The sequence below is a fragment of the Durotheca rogersii genome (assembly GCF_024521655.1).
Source record: "Durotheca rogersii strain YMJ 92031201 chromosome Unknown GGS23scaffold_1, whole genome shotgun sequence".
Classification (NCBI taxonomy): Eukaryota; Fungi; Ascomycota; class Sordariomycetes; order Xylariales; family Xylariaceae; genus Durotheca; species Durotheca rogersii.
Window position 1 is genome coordinate 3,054,043 of NW_026251232.1, and position 21,536 is coordinate 3,075,578.

Below are 21,536 nucleotides of genomic sequence, written 5' to 3' on the forward strand. Positions count from 1 at the left end.
GAGCCCTTCGAGGCTATACATTTCTTCATTCGTTTAGTGAAGTGATTAGTAAACACGCCGTCGATCTGCCTGCCATTGATCTGCGTTGCTACTACGTAGCACGCAGTAGATAGGGTAAACGCGTGCCTTGGAAACGGGATCCGGGGACCAAGAGGGAGTGGTGATGATGAAAGGGGACGAGTCCTCGTGACTAGGGATTGGAACGGGTCCCCCCCCCGTCTCGCACATGCGCTGCAACCAACCACTGCCTGGCGCCGCTGCTACCTTTGCCGTCGCTCCCATGCGGTTCTCGAGTTCTGGAGGGGAGTTGGACTCGTCTAGGCCGGCACTAAAGAGGGACCGACCCTCCACCCAAGGAGATCAGCGGCCGGTAGTTAGTAGGCAGCCTAGTCTAGGGTTGAGATGTGGTAGGTTATGCGTCTGCATACTTTCGTGTAAACTCGTATACCGATTAACCTAGGCTGGCTACCTACCTAACGTTGTGCCTAGGTTTTATCTGGAGTTGAGCGAGTACCTGTGGGCATCTGCCGACGTTGCTATCTTTAAACCCTTGCCGCTCTTCCGCGTCTGTCCGTCCTAGCTATGTAGGCGGCGTATATATACCTTATATATAGATATATAGATATACATCTACACCGAGAAAGAGAGAGAGAATGAGTGAGATCTATATAAGAGGCTTACTTAGATGAGGAGCCACCACGCCGGCCGTTTTAACTCTTTGTATCCCCTGATCCCCCCTGCCCTTACCCTTCCCCTCCTCTACCCCTCCAACCTTCGCTCGCTCGCCTTTTTAGGCTTATCTACGAAAAATCGGTCGTCACCGCGGCCCCGACCCTCTATGGAATAACCCGGCCCCTCCCATTTTTTAAAACCGAAGGGGGATGAGAAGAAAGTGTATATATACACCGAGACGCGCGCAAAAGGTTAGGGGTCAAGTTGTTCCGAGCCAGCCAACCAGCCAGCCGGCCAGTCGGCCAATCGCCAGTCCAACCCACGTATTATCGCCGGCGGCGCCACTACTACCTTACATAGGTACGTGCCAGCACCCCTACCGGGCCCTCGGCCAGCATCGCACGCTCTTCACGCAACGACGCGCGGCCCCGAATCCAAACTAAGCAACCCCCCCCCCTTTCTGCACCTTCTTCCCCCCCTCCCCCTAAAGCGTTCCCCTCACTCGTAGAGTTGAGATCGCGAAGGGGGCGCGTGCCGGCGGCAACAAGGTTAGCCAGAAAGGAAAGGAAGGAATGAAGGAGGGCATGGGCGCAGGGCACCGCCGCCGGCTAGGTAGTCGGCTGGTCGGTGAGTTTAGGGGTCCGCGAGCCAAGCTTACCTCCCAGGGGACGGCAGCATGTTGGTGTTTCTCGCTGGGCGAGGTGATGAATAGGGGCCTGGCGGGCGGCAAGTGGAAAGGGAGGTAAGGAAGGCAGGCTCGCGGCTCAGCCGTCGCACAGGGATATAGACAAATGCCTACGTGACAGCTGGCCACCACCGCCGTCATCATGATTACCCGCGCGTGGTTCTACCAGGAGAGCAGACCGGAAGCAGGCCGCGGGGCGAGCGAGAGGGAGGCCGAGAGCGAGGGAAAAGGGGGAAGGAGAGAGAGGGCTCTTACGCTTGGTAGGATTCATCGGGGTTTCGGCCTGGCTATGCTTCGCAACTTCGGAGAAAAACAGACAGTCAGACAGAGAGGAGAAGCCAGATGCCTCGGCAGCATCCGTACGAAGGGTATACCTGCCTCTGTAGGCATATAGTAAATATAGCATTGCCTGCTTACGACTTGCATTCCCAGGGATGCGAGGTTCTCTCCCGATGCTTCCACGTGTTTTTGCCCACGTCTCGGTTTTTTTATTTCCTTGTTTCCTCCCTCGCTTCCCCCCGCCGCCGCAAATTAAGCCCAGACGACTACTAATCAGCGATGAAGGGATGGGACAAGACGTGCAGGCGTGGGTGATTCTAGACGCCAGCGTACATACCTACACCTTCTTAGGTACGTAGTAGATGCCGTGTTGTTCAGTGTACGTACGTACGGATGGATAGATGTCTACCACCTCAGATACACACGCACACACACGCATATGCCTCCCGGTTACCTCTGACGCCCGCCCGAGGTGCCTGCCTACGCACCAAGGTGATGCCTTGGGCAGGCATGTCCATACTGAATATCCGACACGCTTCATGTGCGCAGCGGGAGCGCATATACGTCCATATAATAGATGTAGGCGGGTGTCGTGGTCTATCCGTTTGTACGAATGGACGGTCTCGGGTGCCGAGGATGGTAGCTAGGTAGGTATGCGCCGTAACCTTGTCAGATCCCTAGGTTCTGCTGCTACGTATGAGAGGGATATACGTATATATATAATTAGTAGTATTATATATCTATATATATATATATATATATATATATATATATATATATAGGTATATAAACGGGAGTGACGCGAGCAACGAGCCTCCGGATGAGTAGAGCGGTGGGTACAGGTAGGTATGTAGGTAAGTACCGTGGCAATAATTGCATAACTACCTACCTCTTACTTCGAATCCGTACCGAGTTTACGTGCATGTGCGCGCGCGCGAGAGGGTGTGCTGCGGGCTGTGTGCACAATGTGTATGTGTATGTGTATGTGTACGCATACCTGTGCGAGGGACGCAGGCGTTGTTGATGCTCCCCAGCTAATCTAACATCGGCTCGAACTTCCCTTCGCACCTTGGCCTCGTGTCGTGATCGCGACTAGGAGGACACACACACACACACACACACAGAACGAGAGAGAGAGAGAGACAGAGACAGCGACAGAGACAGAGAGACGCGCTTGTGCTCACGGCTTGGCCAAAAAGTGGTTCCGTGAACCGTGGCTGTGTCTGTTTGGCATGCACCTCAAATCAGTCGCCAGATAAATTTGATCGTTGACATCCCTGCCTTGGGCCCGTATGCCCGTCTCCCGTACAAGCCCGTATTGCCTTGTTCCGAGGGTCCTGCGCTGCGTCGACATGCGGCGGATGTTAGATAGGTACTACACGTGGATATACGGCCCTCCATACGTACGCATGTACATCCATAACCACTCCTCTATGAGTACGGGTTCGATTGATGGATTGATTGATTGATGGGACCGGGGGGCGCAGAGACTCGTGTCCGCCCCCATGCGAACCCATGAGCGGTGGCCCCTAGAACCGGAGGCCAATAACAAGATTTCCTACGTAGCAGCAAGGGAAACAAGATGTTGCACAGACACAACCCTATCAAAGCCATTCCTTGGGAACCCCCCGACGGCATTGACCTGCAATAAGATAGAGAGATATAAGTTGTCTCGCCTGCTCATGTGTGTACCTGCGTACATACCTGAGGTTGTATCGCCTACCCGTATATCATCATCAGGTACTTCAGGCATGGACATACCTCATACCCAACATAGCGCACATCATAGTCCTGTTCTTCCCGCCTGACATTAGGTACCTACCTCTTACCATCGATACGATAGATACCTATCTAGGTGCCTACTACCTACCTTCTAAGGACTTTAGGCATATGAGGGTAGGAGGAGAGTTCGTTTGTGAGTTCGTTCGTGGGTTCGTTCCTGAGTTAGACGTGGACGTAGGTATGCATGTACTAGGGCTGGGAGGCGAGGCATGGCAAGCCTCGAGGCATGCCAGAGACGAACCCCCCGACTGAACTCGCTCCAGTATGCGAGAGCTGAATAGGAATCGGATCCGCTAGCCTAGAGAGGGTCTACTACTGCAGACATCCCCACCCCTTCCCCTCCCTAGGCGCATAAAACAGAGCTGTAAATAGCTCCACAGTACGAGGTACGAACCAGGCATGAAGAATGACGAGAGAGATTATGGTGAGCCTGATTGCCTCTGACCGACATCATTTGCAGAACAGGAGTTGTGTGTGTGTGTGTGTGTGTGTGAGAGAGAGAGAGAGAGAGAGAGAGAAAGAGAGAGAACGCGTTGGCATACTGGCCACCTAAGAGATACCTCCTACTTACCTTAGGTACCTACCTGCCTAGGTACCTACCTCTAGCCCAACCTACCGAACGAAGCCCCAAGCGAAATGCGCAGTCTTCTTCGATGACGGGCTCGAAATACGTACGTCGGTCCATGTCATGCTACCTGATTGACGTACCAGATGATGGATGGTACGTGAGTCTCGAGAGGGCTTTTTTGCCTTTCCCCGGACCACCAACCGTGGCCGCATATCGCCTATACAGGTAGGTACCTAGCGTACACACAAGGTGATATCCATGCTAAGAGGTACATACCTACACACCTACGCACGGTCGGAACCTTAGGTACTTAACGTATTGTACCTAGGTCTTTACGTATGGGGGGTTCCAGTTAGTGGGAGACATAGCTCTCTGTCTTCGGTTAGGACGCGTAGGTAGGCAGTAGCAGTAGTAGTAATTAGTAGGTGCTAGGATAGGTTCCGAGTAAGGAAGACGCGCCCACTAACCGCCTCCAGGCTAGGGAGGGCAGCGGCGCTCCACAGAACCGGCGCCCGCCTCCTGCCTGGTAGCCGTGGGCCGTGCTTGCCTAGGTATCTTATCTATCTACCTGCCCTATTGCACACACGCCTGTCCCATCCCTCGATACAACAGGATAGTAACCCAGTTGCCCGACATTGGTCGCGCCCCACCGCCGCAACCCGCAACGTCGAGCGGCCTTGGGTACCTACCTACCTAACCTAACGAACATGTTGTCTACCTACTATATAGCAGGCAGATGTCTATAGAGCGGGCAGTATGTGCTTGCCCATTGGAATCGACGAGTTCTCTATGCCCGTACCAGCCGCGCTAAGCCTAACACGCGCAGACCAAGTATCGGAACCTTCCCGCCTCTCGTTACGATGGCGCTGGGTACCCGGGCTCTCTGATTGGAAGCATAGAGGTACGTTGTGTACCTCCGAGGGATGCGATGTGTACCTACGTAGGTACCTACTTGGACCTGTATGCATGTACGTACCTACTTCCTAATGTAGGTGTGTGTACGTATTACTTGGGTCGGTAGGTCGGTAGGTCGGGAGGTACCTACCTCGGGTGAGCAATGTACCTACTAAATTATAGGTACTAATTACTACTGTTTTTACGTGTCCGCGGGACTGAAGGAAGACCCCTACCCTTAAGGTTATGTCTCAATCAGAAGATGCCTAGAAGGACCTATTGAAGGTAGGTAGAGGTAGAGGTAGGTAGGCACCTATCTAGGACCTTAGATGCCGTGTAAGATTTCCTGGTTAGGTGGTTGACAGGTAGGGAGGAATGAGGTGGGTGGTGGTGGTGAGAGAAAAGGTACCTACCTACCTACTCTGCGTCCTTACGTTAGGTACGTCCTAAGGCGAAGGTGGTCAACGCGGACACCCGACAAGGAACTGGTCCGGCAGAGGTAGGGTCGCGTATCGCCTAGGTACGTCGACGAATTCGTCCACTCTATCTGGCGCTGTGTACATGCACGCAGAATCGCCTCCGTTCGGGTACTTGACCTCTGCTATCGGCCGCGCACTGGCCATGTACCTCCGGGCTAAGTGGACAACATCGACAGCTGTTAGGGCAGTACTTGCGACAGTTACGGTTGGCAGTGGGCAGTTGCTGACTGTAGTCCGGACGCCCTTAACAACCCGATAATACTCGCTCGGGTTTTTAGTCCGTTCAAACCTCCAGCCCACAACCACTTGATCTAACCTACCTCGCGTCCCCAAAAAAAACCACCCGCCCATCCATTTCCACTTCTCCTCACCATTCATTCCTCTCACTTAAAAACCTCCCCACTACTTCGCACACACACACACCACACACACGCACACCTACCACAGCACGGCACCCTGAAGAGCGAGAGAGAGCGAGAGAGGGTTGGCTGTCCTTACAGAGGAGCGAAAAGTCAGAGAGTAGAAACAGTACCGCAACGCCTCCTGTTTTCTCCTCTTCCTTATTTTCTTTCCTTTTTTTTTCTTTTCTTCTTATCCCTAATTTCCCTGATTCTTATCTGTTATTCTTCCCTTCTTTGAGCTTCTACACACACGCACGAGATACCCCCTCCCGATTTCCCGCCTGCTCGCTCCTGTTTCTCCCTCACCTCTTTTTCCTCCTATCCCCTCGACCCTCTCCTCCTCGACCTTTTCCGCTCCTCTTCCCAATTGTCCACCCGCCCCCCCCCTCCCCCCTTCCCCTCCTCTCCCCGGTTTCACCATGCAAAAGCTCGCCAACATGCGTCACTGGCCCGAGAGGATGAGCCCCAATTTCGGCATGTCGTCGAGACCGAACATGAACATGACCGCCATCAACCCGCACCAGAAGGCCGGAGCTCCGGGAGCTTCGCTGAGTCCCTCGCCAGCCGCCGACTCCACTATTCACTTCGCTTTCAACGTTCCCTTCGCATCCGATCTCGCCGGCCCTAACACCGAGGAGATCCTCCATGCCACTGGCGAGGCCGTTTTCCGTTGGACACACCCTGGCGACGTGCCCGACGACGTGCCCGTCTACGAATTGCCCGTTCATGCCCAAAATCTGAACAATTTGCGAAACCTGTGCAGGGAACTCACCAAGGGCCCGCTGCCAATTGAGGCTCACGTCGTCTCGAGCGTGCCCAAGGGTTTCAAGTCGCAGGTCACCACTGTCTGTCTCTCGGGGTCTCCTGAACTCGTCCACAAGAGCCGTGAGACGATTTTGAGCGATACCCCCCTAGCGCTGGTACGCACCGCTCGGTCCTTCTTTGTGCGAACGTGGCGTAGACTCTTGTGGCTAAACTATATGTTGTAGAGGTGCACTACCGTCGACGTAGACTATGAATTGATCGTCGATTCCCAAGCTGGCACGCTGCAGAAGAATGTCACCGACGCTCTAGACACCTTTGCCGTGTTCTGCGGGGTCGATATTTTCATTCTAGGTCCCAAGCTCACGCCTACGGTCGACGGCCTCAATGGCGACGTCGAGGTCATCCGAGACCAGAGATGGCGGGTGGCCATCTACGGCGACATCGAGTCCTCCGAACACGCCAAAACCCAGGTCCTGATATTCATCGACAAATTGGTATGTCTCGCCTCCGAGGACCGTAATCGTGGTCGAGTTTGGCGCTAATCATGGCGGGGATTTAGCTCGGGCGTGAGCTGGACATGATGCGAATCGAGAGCACGCTGCACCCAATCGTGTGTGGCCGCTCACGTAAGAATATCAAGCTGATCGAGTCGGTGACCAATACGGCCATCTATTTCCCGCCATTCGCCCAACTCCACCGATACTGCCCGCCGAACGCCACCCGTCGAAATCCCGAAGAGATTTTCATCAGCGGCGAGAACCCCCAGGGCATAGAGCTGGCCAAGCGTAAGATCCACGAGCTGGTGAACAGGACGAAGCTCTTCATGAAAGATGCCGTGGTTTCCCCCGCAAAGATCGACAGCATCCTGCTGGGCCGGATGGATAAGGTCCGAAAGATTATGGAGACCAACGGCACCTACATAATGTTCCCGCCGCTGGCCTCCCAGCGTAACATGATTCGAGTCCAAGGGGTGGAGGGTCTCCAGATTGAGCGCACCATGAAGGAGATCATGTCCCTCGTATGTCCCCGCGCGCTGTTCCGGGCTTAGCAGTTACTAACCGGCAGTCTAGGCTGGCCAGTTCTACTACGCGTCGTGGTGGGTCCAGCAAGGCGCCATCGCGCAGCTCCCGAATCCCCACGAGATCCGTACGATGCTCGGCGATATCTGCGCCAATTCCGACGCGGATATCTCTTTCGACAAGATGACCTTCACGATCACCGGCTCCGACGACGCCGTGAAGCAGGCTTTGGCTGTACTTTCACAGATCAAGTTCGTGAACCAGACCCAGAACCAGATTCGAGTCAAGATTGAGCTTGCCAACGAGCACAAGGAATTCGTGTCGGGCAAGAAGAACGGCAAGATCAATAAGATTATGACGCAGAGTAGGTCCAAAAGTGACCAGATCCCCGGCTCCCGCTAACGTGACGGTAGGCAATGTCCAGATTATATTTGACAGCTTCCGGGAATACAATTTCGACATTGACGTCATCGCACCGACCTACGACTCGATGAAGCAGGGCATGACGTTGGTAGAGCAGGAGATGCCCGCCTCCATCTCCTTTCACGTTCCTGACCAGTACCACAAGCGAATCATTGGCATCGGCGGGCAACACATCCAGCGGATCATGAAGAAACATTCCGTCTTCGTCAAGTTCTCCAACGCCATGGATCGCGGTAAGGACCTCTCGTCTGGCGACGTAGTCTCGGAAGCTTGCTAACGAAGTGCATTAGGAGGCATGGGTCGCGAGGACGACGACGTCAAGGTTGACAACGTCATCTGCCGGACTCCCGCCCGAAACGCTCAGAACCTTGAGCTGGTGAAGACGGAGATTCTCGACATGGTGGATAGAGCCGTAAGTAGAATATGCGCCGAGTCAAGCAGACTCACTAACCAATGCTGTGTCTTTACTAGCATTCCGAGTTCACATCTCAGATTGTGCACGTGGACCGCCTGTACCACCGGCAGCTTATCGCTCGTCTACAAGAGATTGAGGAGCTCGAGAAGAAGTGGAATTGCAAGATCGTCTTCCCCAGCACTGAGCAAGCAAGCGACGAGGTGACCGTTACCGGCCCAGAATGGCAGGTGCCTCTATGTGCTGACGAGTTTCTGGTGAGTATACGAGACTGTTGTCGTGCCTAGAGCGCCAAGTACTAATAATCTGAATACAGGGCATGGTTCCCGAAACACACGAGTTGATTTTGACCCGCACTTCGTCCCTCGTCAAGTTCGTCGAGTCTCCTAGATTCGTCAACGAACTAGTGTCGAAGCTCAAGTTGCAGCATGAAATTACGCTCGAGGTGCACGAGAATCCTGAGGAGAAGACTGACGACGGCCAACGCACTGTGACCCTGCTTTGGAAGCTTACCCGCAACAACACCGGTGGCCTCCGTGACGCCATCGATTTTCTCATGCAGCAGTTGGCAGCCGCAAGCGTCGACGCTACGATTGTCAAAGGAGCTATCCCCCGCCCGAAGTCGGATTCGTTTGAGGAATCGCTGCAGTACTTTGATTCCAAGGTGCTCCAGCAGGCCGTTACCAACATCGGCACGGATTCGCCCACGAAGGCAGCCTTCGGCGAGGATATGTCGCAACAGCGGAGCTCGACTATTTTCGACAAGCTCCGAAAGCCCTCTCAGCTTTTATCCTCCCTCGATCGCAGAAAGAACAGCTCTCATTCGATGAACACCTTCTTCAAGGGATCGAACAATGTGTCGAAGTCGTCTCTGATCTCGATAGACTCGACTCGCAGCTTCAACGCTGACCGTAACCCCTGGAACGATAGCGGCGTTAATCTTCCGGATGATGACAGCAATCCCTGGTCGAGCCGGCATTTTAGCAACGGCTTCGACAGCAAACTAACGCCCGGAAACATTCCGCACGGCGGCGACATCACGCCGCGTCACAACACGCGCGCGTCCGGCGACAGCGGCCGGCCTTCGACTTCTCATTCCACAAATTCAGGATACCCTGGTCCGATTGGACCTTATCGTTAGATTCCGTCTTTTAGAAGCTCTACGTGCAATACCCCCTTCCCCCCCCCTTCCGGCTGGATATACCCTGGCGTGCAAATACCCGATCCTATGATCATGCATCGGTCGGCCCTGGTTTCCTTTTTTCCTTTTTTTTCCTTTTTTTATTTATTTTCAACCATCGTCCTCCTCCTGCCTCATTTTTATCTCTGCCGGGTGGTTTCCCTTCCTCCTCAATCGTCCTCTCTTTTTTCACGGTTTCAAGTTTACGTCTTCCGATCTTTTTCGTTCCACCCTTGCGGGAGGTCAGCACATGACAGCTGCAGAGGACTTTTCGACTTGACACTTATTATATCCAATGAGCACATCTGGACCATGATACCACGAGCTGCGCGAGGCGGAATACGGCGTTGCAGATTGGAGCGGGAGGACGCCGTCGGATGATACCACAGACCCTAAAAAAAGCACAAAAAGTTCAATACCACCGGACCTAAAATACCACAGTTGATTTGCATTTTATGCTGGATCAAGCGGCGTTTATATTTTTGAGGACTGTTTTGTTTTCCCCCTCCGTTTCCCGAAGTAGGGAAATTAGACGTATGTGATATCCCACTTGTTACGATCCCTTCCGCATAGCCCGATGTATGCACGGTCGGGGTTGGCGAAGACGGAGGGCGGCCGCACGTTGCGGAAGCGACCGGTAGGGTGGAGGTTCAAGGGATGGGACTGCGGGGGTAGACTGACACTGGGTTGGGAGAGGAAGGGAAGACGGACGGGATACCACGACGGCGACGACGCGACGGCGCGGGCAGCGGGATAACGATGTACGATACCACAAGGATGATAGGCAATGATACCCTCCGGTTTTGAACAGGTTGATGCGGACCCTAGATTCTTTTTTGGCGGGTGAGGGGGGTAACATCGGCGGAACTCCGGGGAGGCAGGGTTTAGCCCCCGGGTGACGGGGAGTCGCGCGACTTGGGTAACGCAGTCGGAGACGGTTGACGGGGGGGTGCGGGCGTCGGACGATTGGACGTGCAGCATCTCGGCGTGTAACGGATTCAAGGGGAAGGGGGCTGGTCATGCGAGCAGCGGCAGGGGACCGGAAGGATGGCCGAAGGGAGGGAGCGGGAGAAGGCTGGGACGCAGGCAGGCCAGTCAATAGATATATACATGGATGGGTATTATGTAACCAGCTACCTAGGTAGGTAGGCATATTGGGTGTGTGATGTGCCAGCGTGCCCGAGAGATTCTATTTATGTACGAGTATATAGGTATGCATATGTGCATCTATACGAACATCTGTAGTTATCTATCCATGCACGATCTTGTTCGCCGCACTCCTCACTAGACGCGGAGAGGGAAGAAAGGTAGGTATAGGCAGGTAGGTAGGTAGGGAACGACAGGTCAATTGCTGATTCGTCGCTCGCGGACATATATAATTATATACCTATGTGTGGAGTGTGCATATATTTAGTTATCCCTCCCTCTCCCTCCCTTCCTTTCCCGCTTCCTCCCTCCTCTCGGCATCGGAGAAATCTCTCTCCTATTGCATAGGCGCGGCACCGCTGGTCTGGCTGGGTGAGCAGGAGGAGGTTATAGGTAACAATACCTGGCTGCCTAACCTCGGGTGTTGCATACCTTCTGTACCTACATAGCTACGCGGGTACCTCCCGGCCCACGGGGCGCGATACCTCCGCGATAGCCCAAGGCGGTTAGTTCCCGCATCCCGCTTTCCGAGACCTTGTCTTGCCTATCCCTCTTCTCCCCAGCTCGCCCGAGGCTGGGCCGGGCCAGGATGGGGTAGGCTAAGTCTTGCCCTGCCCAGTCCGTCGGCACCCATCGCCACCCGGGTCGTCGACGTCGTGTGCGTCTTCCCACAGCCATCGCTCTCTTGCCCTCCCTCCCCCCTACTCTCTGCTTCTCCTTCTGTCTCTGCTTCCCCCTCCCCCTCTCTCCCTCGTCCATCCCTACTACCATCACCTCTACCTCCTCCATTCAGGAACCGCCTAGAGTGCTCGCTCACCTGCATCTACGAACAGGCAACGACGCAATATTGGCACACGCTGCCGCACGCCGTCGCACGTTGTCGCACACGTCTAACCACACGCACGCACACGTCCGCGCCGTAGATGCCAACCAACAGCACCCTCTATCTCTCTGTAGCAGGGCCACCCCAGGGATTCCGCTGCGGCGGCACACGCTAATCGACTGCATCTCTCTGGATAGCCGCTTCTGAGTGGCTGCGCGCTGCCTGTGGCCCAAAGTTTCGGATACTACCCTGGTGTGGCATCTCTCTCACACTTTTATATCCCTTCTTATCCTCCTCCCGGTAACCGCAGCCGATCGAACCTGACCCGGGCCTGACCGAGCCGAGCCGACGCGTGCCGAATCCGGCATCATGTTGGACCCTATCACCCAGGAGCTTGCTAAGGACAAGCCTCCCGTCGACGGCGAGACTGGAGAGAACGGCACTGCCGCCGATGAGGACAGCGACGACTGGGAGGACCAAGATGACGGCTTCGTCGATGTCAAAGCCTCGGCCGGCCTGCACCACCGAAATATCGACAACCGGCTCGCCTCCGTCCAGAACCGCCTGCCCTTCTCCTTCCATCCCAACTTCCGACCCCTGACCATCTCCGACCTCGACAGCTGCGAGGTCCTCGAGAACGGCGCGTTCGAGAACCCCGCGCACCGATGCACCAGAGAGAAGGTCAGCTGCAACGTTTTGTCTCATCGCATTCTCTTTTTTTTTTTCTGCAGCGTAACTCTACTCTTGGTCCCTGGTAATCAGACAGAGCAATCTCCTCTGCCCTGCTCGTCCCCCGATTGTAAGCCGTGTGTATCGGTCGCACACGGCCGCTGATCTTCTACCAGTTTGAGTACCGCCTGACGGCGTGCCCCGAGATATGTTTTGGAGTATTCTGCACCATCCTTCCCGAGGATTTTGAGCGATTTCAGATCGACACCTTCCCGACGTCGCACGCCGTCGAAACCCGTCGCGAGAACGGCGGGAGAAGCGTCCTCGTGGCCCACATCGTCGCGACCAAATCAGACGAAGCGGTCGTGACTGACGCCGCCATGGGCTACCCCCGCGACTTTCGCGCCCGGACGCCCGGCACCTCCCTGCTCGGCCACGACGACACCGGCCGGACCGTCTGCATCCACTCCCTCGCCGTCCACCCCAGGCTCCAGTCCTGCGGCCTCGGCAAGTGCATCGTGAAGTCTTATCTCCAACACGTCCAGAGTTCCGGCTTCGCCGACCGCTGCGCCCTCATCTGCCAGGACGTGAGTAGCTCGCCCCCCCCCCCTTTTTGTAATTGTCGTCAACACGTTTGTCTAACGGCGACCCTCCTTCCCTATAGTATCTAGTGAGCTATTATGAAAAGCTCGGATTCTCACACATGGGGCCGAGCTCGGCCGGCTTCGGTGGTGGAGGTTGGAACGACATGGTGCTCGACTTCGATAGATTCCACATGCATATGCCAGAGATCAAGATCTGAACTTGGTTTCCTTTTTTTTTTTTTCTTCCCGCGCGCATTCCCCCAACTATTCTCTGCCGCGGGACGTCTATCCTCGGAAGGAGAGGGAACGCGACGTAGCGGCGGTAAGACGACGCCTAGAGAGACCGCAGTGCCAGGTGGCACAATGAGTGAGATAATAAGCCTTTACGTCCGTCTGGCCTCGACGCGGCGGACACGAGCAACAGTTTGCGAGCCCCGACGCCCAATCACGAGGAGGTTAGGGGCCGGGGGGCTTCCTTTTTTTTTTTTTGGTCTGTAAGATCAGGAAAACAAAGAGAGACATAAAGACACAGAGGGGAAGGGAAAGAAATGGGGGGGGGGGTCGGCTCAGGTATGCACAAATACGGGAATACGTGTGAGTCTCCCCCCCAAACTACTACTACTATACTAGAATACGGCGAGAGGGGACGTAAAAGAGAAGGGGAAGTATAGAGGGCTGGATAGACTCGGCTGTATACTACATAGGTACCCAAATCTTGACGGACACCTACCGTTTGCCCCGAGAAGGCCCCGGAAACGGATGATTTACGAATGAGGCCTTTTCTCTCTTGGCTTTTTTTGTGGTTTCAATTTTAGTTTTTTCACCTCCTGCCCTTTTCCGACATACCGTATGGCAGCGGGAAAGGGGGGGGGGGGGGGACGGGGTTTGTGGTAAGTACGTGTAACCGGTAGGACCTGCTGGAGCGCCCAGCGCCGCCGGCAATAAGCGAGCGGTAAACTCGGCCGCGGCAGTGCGCAGCAGAAGTGACGGTAACACGGGGGCCGGGGAGGAGAGCGAGATAAAAAAGGAAAGGGTGGGGGGTTTGTACGGGCGTAGCTTATAGGGGCCCCTTCGCGTAGGTTAGGTTGAGGCGAGGTAAGCTCGGCTACGTGGGTTAGGGGGGGGGAAGAGGGGGGAGAGGGACAGGGAGAAGGAAAGGAAAAGGGGAAGGAGAGGAAGAAGGAGAAGAGGGAAAGGAAGAGGGAGAAAGAGAAAGGAGAGGTACGGCTAAGAGGTAAGTATATCGCTCCAGGGGCGGGAATAGGGATAGGGGCTCGGGAAGACGGGTATGTAAGCAGGCAGGCAGGAGAGGAGACGGTTGGTTGGACGAGGGGACCAAGTCTAGTACTACACCTATATGTATTCGAAGGCATCGTCGTCCTGTATCGAGCGTGGCTAGAAGCAGGTGTATGGCTGCCTATTAAACCTACCTAATTGTAGCTCTCACGCAGTGTTCATAGGCCATTATTGTAACGTATAGGAGGCTAGGAACGGACAATTCATCATCTTCACGTAAATTTGGTCTATCCATTCATATTCTGTCTTGTCCTCGAGCTCCGCAGGTGCATCAAGACTCGCCAGCCAGCTTGTCGTCGACCATGATAGCCCCCCTTTCTCCATCCGCACGCCCCTCCTTCTTTCCTCCGCCCCAACGCCGAATAAAAAAGCCAAGGTAATGAGATAGCGACTAGGTTGATAGCCCACGCCCCATGCCGTCGTCGAGGGAATCCTATCACGTGGGTATACGGTAGCCGAAGAAGAAACAAACACGCATGCATAATATCCTCTTCTTCTTAACGATGGGACGTCTTTCCTAGCGTCCGCTTGCCCGCGAACTATATGCATATAACCGTGGTTAGTACGAGAAGCCGCACTGGCTCTTTTCAAGAAGGAGTGGGAGGACAAAAAAAAAAAAGACTCGGGAAACTCACCAAGTGCTTTGGCAGAGTGGCGCCGATGTGTCGGTCCGCTTCGCCCTGCCGGGCCATCCGGTTCATCTTCCGCTGGCTCAGCTTGGCCTGCCTCTCCGCCTTGGACCTCGTCACCTCGTCCTGGACGCCGTCCTCGCGCCGATTCGTCGCCGGCTGGCTCCTCGCCCGGCTCTTCGATCGCAGCCGCTCCCTCGGCGTCTGGTCCACGTCCATCGCACTCCCGTCCTCGGTGCCGACGCGGCTCCTGGTCAGGGAGCGCCCACGGGCCAACGACTGCGCCCTCGCCCTAAGGTGAAGGTCGTGTGTGTCGACACCCATCTCGTCGAGCGCATCCTCGAGCTGCGATAACGGTCGCCTGACGGCCTTGCGCGGCAGCACCGCGCGGTTCTTGACCCTGCGCATTCTTGACTCGTTGCGGATAAGCGCCTGCTTCTCTCGGATAAGCTCCGCCTTCATCCGGATGTCCGCTTCCTCCGCATCGTCGATTTCCTCGTCCGAGTCGTAGTAGCCCTCGGCCTCGAGGCGCTCCTCCTCCTCCTCCAGAGCCTGTAGTTTGGCGTCGATGTCGGGATCGATGTAATCGTACACATTCTTGCCGTCGAAGATCTCGGGTATCCTGTCGTGCTTCCATTCGGGGTTCGCGAGAATGTAATCGGCCTTCAGGTCGACGTTGTACACACCGGCACCGCCGTTCTCGGCCTCGATATCGCGGGCCAATTTGCGCCGCTCGGGGTCCTCCTTATCGTATTTCCTCAGGGTCTTCACGACTTCGGGAATAAACGCCTCTCGCACCACTCCGCCCATGGGCTGCGCAACGTGGATCCTGGTCATTACATCGGCTAACCTGCCTCCGATGCCGCCGCTGTTGGACGTGCCGGCCTTCAGTTTCTGGGCAACTCTGTCGGCGAGGAGCCGCTCGCAAGCCGCATTCTTCACTTCCTGCACGCCCTCCTGAGTATTGCAGGAGAGCTGGAGCAATTCTACCTCGCCCGAAGACACCAGCGCCTGAAGTTCGCCGCTCGTCTTCTCATCCAGCTCCTCGGGCCTAAGGATGTCTATCTTGTTTATGACGATGAACACTAGCTTGTTCGCGAACAGGGGCTTAATGCTCTTGAACAGTTGCATCTGCGCAGTAACCGAGTAGCCGCACTGTTCCGAGAGGTCCATAAAGTAGAGGATGGCAGATCTTAAATGGGCGATGGCGGTGATGGATTGCATCTCGATCGTGTTCATCTCTTCTAACGGATGATCCAGGATACCGGGGCTATTTTCTGTCAGAGCTGCCTGGGAAAAGGGCCTACCCACATACTGCGTCGACTCTCTCTCTCTCTCGGAGATGGGCCGGGGTGGAGAAGGAGGGGGTTCGGTGCAAACTCACGTATCAATTGCCTGAAAGCGTAGGTACTTGTAGTCGAAATGACCGACAAACAAGCTCTTGGTGGTGAAGGCATAGGGCTGGACGTCGACGTCGGCTCGCGTAATGCTGCGCAAGAAACTCGACTTCCCGACATTGGGATACCCGCAAATGAGCAGGGTCCGGGTGGTAGGATCGATGGAGGGAAGCCGACCGAGATGCTGGCGGACTTGGTCGAGGTAGAGCAGGGGGTCTTTTAATTTCTTGGTGATGGTGGCCATGCGACCAAGGGCGGCTCTCTTAAGCTGCTTGCATTGGAACAAGCTCTGGGCGTATTTGAGAAGACGCACGTAATCCCTGGATATGGTCTCGATGAGGTGCTTGGCGGTGGAGAGGTGGCCCAGGGCGATGCGAAAGTGGTCGGCATCGTAGAGAGTATTTAGGAGATCCTTGTGGAAAGGGTGGATGTCTTGGAGGCGAGGGAAGCTCTCGAGGATCAGCGCGAACTTCTCCGAGAAGGTCTCTTGCGTGTATTTGACTTTGCGTGTATAGAATCCTGTAGAGGCAGGTTAGTGGGCGGGGCTCCCATCGTCGCGGACGGAGACGGACCTCTGATTCGGCTTATCTTGAAGCCGGATCGGATCTGGGTTGGGAGTCGTCGCTGGGTTCTCGACAGGACGATGTCGAGAAACTCCTGCGACGTGGGCACAGGCGGGATATCCTTCCAAGTGGTCTTCATCGTGGGCGAGAGTTAGGGTGACGACGAACTCGACAGGACAGGATTGGAAACGCCAATGCAACGGCAGCTGTAGGGGTTGGACGTGTCGTTAGCGTTGTCAATCCCTTCGTCTTTTTTTTTCCTGCTTCCGAGGCTGAAGGGGTATTTTTGATGAAAAAGAGGTGGAGGAAGCGGAGGGAGGGCGTTGAGCGGGCGCACACTGCGAAATCTTGGCATATAAAAATTCTTATCGATAGGTACATTTCGCTCTTATCTTACCTATCGCTCTTGTAACTTGTGGCTTATCTTTTCATCACATATACCTGTCTTATCACTTACCGCTTATGTAATTATGATACCTTCCCGTCGAACTGAAGTCCGGCAAAAAATTAATTTTTGGGTGAGACGGACGCATCTATGAACACCACCGATCCCATCCGGAGGTAGCTACGGAAGATCTCGCTTTTACTCGGTGAGCGATATAGTGTAAGTCGATACTAGCACGACAGGATGGCACTCCCCGAGTACAAGAAGAACTTCCTCCGCGCGGCGGTGGAAGGCGGCGCTCTGCGGTTCGGGTCCTTCGAGTTGAAGTCGAAGCGGATATCACCCTACTTCTTCAATGCCGGCGATTTCTACACCGGCGCGCTCCACGAGCCTTTCATGGATGCCTACGCGCAGACCATCGCCACTAGCGAACTGGCCGACTGCTTCGACGTCATCTTCGGCCCCGCATATAAGGGCATCCCGCTGGCCGCCACTGTCTTCTACGCGCTGATTAAGATGGACCGCGCCAAGTACCGCAACGCCGCCTATAGCTTCGACCGCAAGGAGGCCAAGGACCACGGCGAGGGCGGCACCATCGTCGGGTCGCCGCTCCGTGGGAAGCGAGTTCTCATCATCGACGATGTCGTGTCCGCAGGCACGGCCAAGCGCCAGGCCATCGATATGATCCGCGCGGCCGGCGGCACCGTCGTGGGCATCGTCGTCGCCCTCGACCGTCAGGAGACGCTACCTGACGGTGACGGCAAGACGAGCGCCATCGGCCAGCTGCGGAAGGAGTACCAGATCCCAATCGTCTCCATCGTCAAACTCGACGACATTATCGACGGAATGGGGGGGATTATCTCGGATGGCGATATCAAGCATATCGAGGAATACCGCACCCAGTACGGGGCCAGCGATTGAGGCTGTGTGAGTGAAGACTTTGGTCCTGGATCGCTAATCACCGGAGTACAACTCGACAATCCGAGAGGATTGAGTGGGAACGGTGCGACTCCTGGGTCCCCTGATACGTCGACGCCGGAGCAACCAGCGAGAAGGAATTCGGCTAAACCCCCGGAGAGGGGAAAGGAAAATGGGAAACCATCGTTCGTTGTGCTTCCCGAAGGTCAGGGGTCGGTCGAGTAGGAGAAGGCGGACGGACGGATGTATGTATGAAAAAGACATGGTTTCGGCCCCCCCTGAGCCTCTCTAAGCCCCTTATTTATGCCTTAGGGCGAGTATACATACGGACTGCCAAGGCCCGTGGCAACACGGCTAAACGCATCAGTCATGTCTGGGTAGATGAATACCGAAATCAGGTCCGATGCGGCTTTGTACACAAGGAGCGGCGCTTGGCCATTCCGCCAGCTCCGCCTATTCCGACCCGCTAGATGAATAAATAGGCGGGACGAATAAAACGATTTTAAGTAGTGATAATTACTCGTCATTTTTGATGTAGCATACGAGACTGCGACGAAGACAGAGAGAAGAACGAGGCGAATGAAAAGACACCAAAGGTCGCATGACCATATCTTGTCAATCGATCAATCGATTTCTTTCCTGTCCGGTTCCCCATCTACGAGCAGTTCATCGCAATCACAATGACAGATAGCATGCTGTCAGACCTGCTCATCGAAGTCGAGTAACGGTAGCATCGAGCAATCAGTGACAAAGGCGGCGCTTCTCAGGCAGCGGTACCTATACGTAGGTGTATACCTAGCGATCTGATCGAGTTAACGATGAGGAAGAGGGGAAATAGCAATTTCTGGAATTGAAAGCGCAAAAGTCACAAAATAAAATAAAATAAAATAAATATACCTGTCACCTTTTTTAATATATATCGAAAAAAAAAAATTTTTTTTTGATCTCTCCGTCTGTCTCTCTCTCTCTTACATGCATCGACATACACAAGCTATATTATCGCTACCCAATACATAGCTGCATATGCACATATGTACAATTTCCCCCCTCACCGCCTTGCCCGCCGTCAGACCACACACACCGTCCACACACATACATACTTAGCTCGCTTACCTCATCGGAACCTCATCCTCTTCCCCCCTTGCTCACCTCTCACCTACAGACTTAGCTCGGCTCATTTCACCCACTCACGACATTATTCCCTCCCCAACCACCCCGACCAAGCGACGCAATCGTCGGTCACTTGACAGCCGAAGCGTGGTACATCATCATTATACCCGAGGGCAGACGGCATTAGAGCACATCTACCTGCGTACGAGGTCGCAGACGCGCACACGCACGGTGCTGGCGGTCGTTGTCGTCGTCGTAGGTATCGCTGTTAGTACCGGCACGTCGAACATTATACAGTGTCGAACATATCAACCAACACACACACGACACATACGCACATACATATGCTTACATACAGACGGCGTACCACGTACCTGCTACCCCGAAGACAGCGTATACGGCACCTACGGCATATACCGCGTGCTGCTACACATCCATCCATCCTACGCAGCACGCGGAAGCGAGACCTGAGGGAAGACAGAGGGAAAGACGAAAATGTCCTTGTTACAGTAAGTAAACCGGCTCGACTCCCACATATGTTACCCTGCCGCTTTACTCTCCGGACACCTCTGCCTACATACACACACACACATATTACCTATCTGCCCTGATACCACCCTTGCCGTAACTTTTAGACGAGCGTCTTAGACACCTACGCTACACACGTATACCCCTGACAGTCATGTTACATACATGTATATCTGCAGTTCATATCATATATCTCAATCATCTCTCATCGGGCACGGCTACATCCACGCTTCCCCCCTTCCGATGGCCATGTAATTACCAACCGATGGAATACATACCTATACTTCTGTTGCTAAAAATAAGTCCGTGGGAACTTTTTTTTCCCTTTTCTAAAGGGAAAAGAAGAATTTTTAGAGAAAAGTTTTGAAGTTTTCAATTCTTATCGGAGGATTCGAGCAAAAGAGGCCGTTGGCGAACACAGTACTAAAATAAAGCTGGACAAAAAAAAAAAGGTCGTTTCGCAATCTATCGCCACGCATGCGCCTGGGCGTCGGCCTAGGCCTACTGGCCTGGGGCGTCATCGGGCTGCAGCTATCTGACCGTGCCGAGGAGCGCTACGGACTCGCCCCTACCGAGGAAGACAAGGCAGCGCTCTCCAAGATCTTGCCGCGTATCACCACCGTCGAGAGGGACGGGGAGGATAATCAGCGGTGAGAACCAGAGAGATAGATATAGACGAGAGGAGGTAGGGAAGGGAACAGAGACAGAGAGAGAGAGAGAAAGAAAGAGAGGGAGAAAGGGAGAGAGAGAAGAGGGAGAATAGGAAGCCGGAGAGAGCGCCAACTGGCACTTGCTTGCTAGTGGGCCTGCCCTATCGGAAATCCAACCTGGCCGCCCGAACAGACAGGACCAGCTAGATAGGCAGGCGGGCGGAAAAGCAGTACGTACAGACATACGTACAGGCATACAGATGTCTACCTGTTTAGACGTCTGTATGTATGGACGGACTTACGCAGACGCAGACATAGACAGATAGACCCTGTCCAAGGTACCAACCATACTCCCACATACTGTACACGCTGCCAGCTAAGCGCCAGGGGGTGGTTTGTACCTGACGTGCTCGTGGAGACGGAAGATCTGAATAGGGATGAGTGGTGATGACTTGTCTCGAGCCGTGTCTACTCGATTCGGCACGTAGCCACGACGGTGCCAAGCCAAGTCGAGCGGCCTCGCAGGGCACATTCGTGGCAAAAAAAAAAAAAAACAGGGAGATCTCGCTTTCTCATCGTCACCATCACATGGACGAACGGGCAGGGGGGGGGGGGGGGGTGGCTAGGACGAGCTGCGACGAGGTGTCTCCACGTCTTCAAGCGTTGTCATCGTCCTGTCACACACGCTCTCTCGCGCCGGGAACCGAGAAAATTGAAACGAGCTGCCCGAATCTGATCGATCAGCACTAGAAGGGGGTCGGTATTCCCAAGCACGGATCACATGTAGGCAGGTAAGTCAGGTTATGTTAGGTAAAGCAGACGCAGGATCATGTCGACTAGCTAACTAATACGGCACAACGAGCATGAAGCAAGCATCGATGTTGTGCTGTGTTAGTAACGTGGCTCGAGTGTCGTCTCTTGCCAAACATGAAGGAACAGCAGTAGCATCAATAATAACAACAAACGACGTCGACAGCGGCAACGACAACAATGCTAGCTAGCTAGCTAGGCTAATCTGATCCGGTCTGGCCCAGGGTCCCCCCAGCCTCCCTGTCAGCCAGCCAGCCAGAGTAAACAGCCATCTACCGACATACACAACTTCTACACTACTAGGTGCAGTTGGCGTATGGCGAGCTCGGCAGCGAAGTACCGATACAAAATATGAAATACTCGAGGTCCAGAAGCCAGACGAAGAAAAGAAATATTGGAGAAAAAACGATCAATAAAAAAAGAATTAAGCTCGAGAAAATACGAGCAATAAAAATTCGGGAAGAAGACG

General features: G+C 54.5%; 6 protein-coding genes across 6 annotated transcripts; 4 read left to right on the top strand and 2 right to left on the bottom strand.

Annotated features, from left to right (window-relative positions):
• Positions 1 to 5,958: 5,958 nt before the first annotated feature.
• GGS23DRAFT_42574 (uncharacterized protein) lies at positions 5,959 to 9,816 on the top strand. Its single transcript, XM_051513802.1, has 8 exons — positions 5,959 to 6,680; positions 6,750 to 7,019; positions 7,085 to 7,543; positions 7,596 to 7,908; positions 7,958 to 8,200; positions 8,258 to 8,379; positions 8,439 to 8,636; positions 8,696 to 9,816. The coding sequence occupies exons 1-8, from the start codon at positions 6,180 to 6,182 to the stop codon at positions 9,518 to 9,520; spliced, it is 2,931 nt and encodes a 976-aa protein (XP_051377361.1). The 5' UTR covers positions 5,959 to 6,179; the 3' UTR covers positions 9,521 to 9,816.
• A 218-nt stretch (positions 9,817 to 10,034) lies between these two features.
• Positions 10,035 to 10,881, bottom strand: GGS23DRAFT_546536 (uncharacterized protein). Its single transcript, XM_051515042.1, has one exon. The coding sequence runs from the start codon at positions 10,710 to 10,712 to the stop codon at positions 10,113 to 10,115; it is 600 nt and encodes a 199-aa protein (XP_051377362.1). The 5' UTR covers positions 10,713 to 10,881; the 3' UTR covers positions 10,035 to 10,112.
• Positions 10,882 to 11,696: 815 nt separating this feature from the next.
• On the top strand, positions 11,697 to 13,253 carry GGS23DRAFT_42570 (uncharacterized protein). Its single transcript, XM_051513800.1, has 3 exons — positions 11,697 to 12,209; positions 12,374 to 12,784; positions 12,862 to 13,253. The coding sequence occupies exons 1-3, from the start codon at positions 11,898 to 11,900 to the stop codon at positions 12,997 to 12,999; spliced, it is 861 nt and encodes a 286-aa protein (XP_051377363.1). The 5' UTR covers positions 11,697 to 11,897; the 3' UTR covers positions 13,000 to 13,253.
• Positions 13,254 to 13,955: 702 nt separating this feature from the next.
• GGS23DRAFT_546542 (nucleolar GTP-binding protein) lies at positions 13,956 to 16,981 on the bottom strand. The gene is made up of 4 exons (XM_051515043.1): positions 16,676 to 16,981; positions 16,091 to 16,622; positions 14,713 to 15,976; positions 13,956 to 14,616 (listed from the first exon to the last, which is right to left on the bottom strand). The coding sequence occupies exons 1-4, from the start codon at positions 16,803 to 16,805 to the stop codon at positions 14,575 to 14,577; spliced, it is 1,968 nt and encodes a 655-aa protein (XP_051377364.1). The 5' UTR covers positions 16,806 to 16,981; the 3' UTR covers positions 13,956 to 14,574.
• A 128-nt stretch (positions 16,982 to 17,109) lies between these two features.
• GGS23DRAFT_546544 (orotate phosphoribosyltransferase) lies at positions 17,110 to 18,486 on the top strand. Its single transcript, XM_051515044.1, has one exon. The coding sequence runs from the start codon at positions 17,295 to 17,297 to the stop codon at positions 17,970 to 17,972; it is 678 nt and encodes a 225-aa protein (XP_051377365.1). The 5' UTR covers positions 17,110 to 17,294; the 3' UTR covers positions 17,973 to 18,486.
• A 983-nt stretch (positions 18,487 to 19,469) lies between these two features.
• Positions 19,470 to 20,609, top strand: GGS23DRAFT_42756 (uncharacterized protein). The gene is made up of 2 exons (XM_051513822.1): positions 19,470 to 19,588; positions 20,060 to 20,609. Exons 1-2 carry the CDS (start codon positions 19,575 to 19,577, stop codon positions 20,259 to 20,261), a joined length of 216 nt encoding a protein of 71 aa, XP_051377366.1. The 5' UTR covers positions 19,470 to 19,574; the 3' UTR covers positions 20,262 to 20,609.
• Positions 20,610 to 21,536: the final 927 nt, after the last annotated feature.

Bases quoted from the DNA above. Each gene is read 5' to 3' on its own strand.
- GGS23DRAFT_42574 (XM_051513802.1), top strand. From the start codon at position 6,180: ATGCAAAAGCTCGCCAACATGCGTCACTGGCCCGAGAGGATGAGCCCC. The intron at 7,020-7,084 runs GTATGTCTCGCC...GCGGGGATTTAG, and splicing joins TGATATTCATCGACAAATTG to CTCGGGCGTGAGCTGGACAT. The intron at 8,201-8,257 runs GTAAGGACCTCT...GAAGTGCATTAG, and splicing joins CTCCAACGCCATGGATCGCG to GAGGCATGGGTCGCGAGGAC.
- GGS23DRAFT_546536 (XM_051515042.1), bottom strand. From the start codon at position 10,712: ATGCCTACCTACCTAGGTAGCTGGTTACATAATACCCATCCATGTATA.
- GGS23DRAFT_42570 (XM_051513800.1), top strand. From the start codon at position 11,898: ATGTTGGACCCTATCACCCAGGAGCTTGCTAAGGACAAGCCTCCCGTC. The intron at 12,210-12,373 runs GTCAGCTGCAAC...ATCTTCTACCAG, and splicing joins ACCGATGCACCAGAGAGAAG to TTTGAGTACCGCCTGACGGC. The intron at 12,785-12,861 runs GTGAGTAGCTCG...CCTTCCCTATAG, and splicing joins GCGCCCTCATCTGCCAGGAC to TATCTAGTGAGCTATTATGA.
- GGS23DRAFT_546542 (XM_051515043.1), bottom strand. From the start codon at position 16,805: ATGAAGACCACTTGGAAGGATATCCCGCCTGTGCCCACGTCGCAGGAG. The intron at 16,623-16,675 runs GTCCGTCTCCGT...CTGCCTCTACAG, and splicing joins CAAGATAAGCCGAATCAGAG to GATTCTATACACGCAAAGTC. The intron at 14,617-14,712 runs GTGAGTTTCCCG...ATATGCATATAG, and splicing joins CCACTCTGCCAAAGCACTTG to TTCGCGGGCAAGCGGACGCT.
- GGS23DRAFT_546544 (XM_051515044.1), top strand. From the start codon at position 17,295: ATGGCACTCCCCGAGTACAAGAAGAACTTCCTCCGCGCGGCGGTGGAA.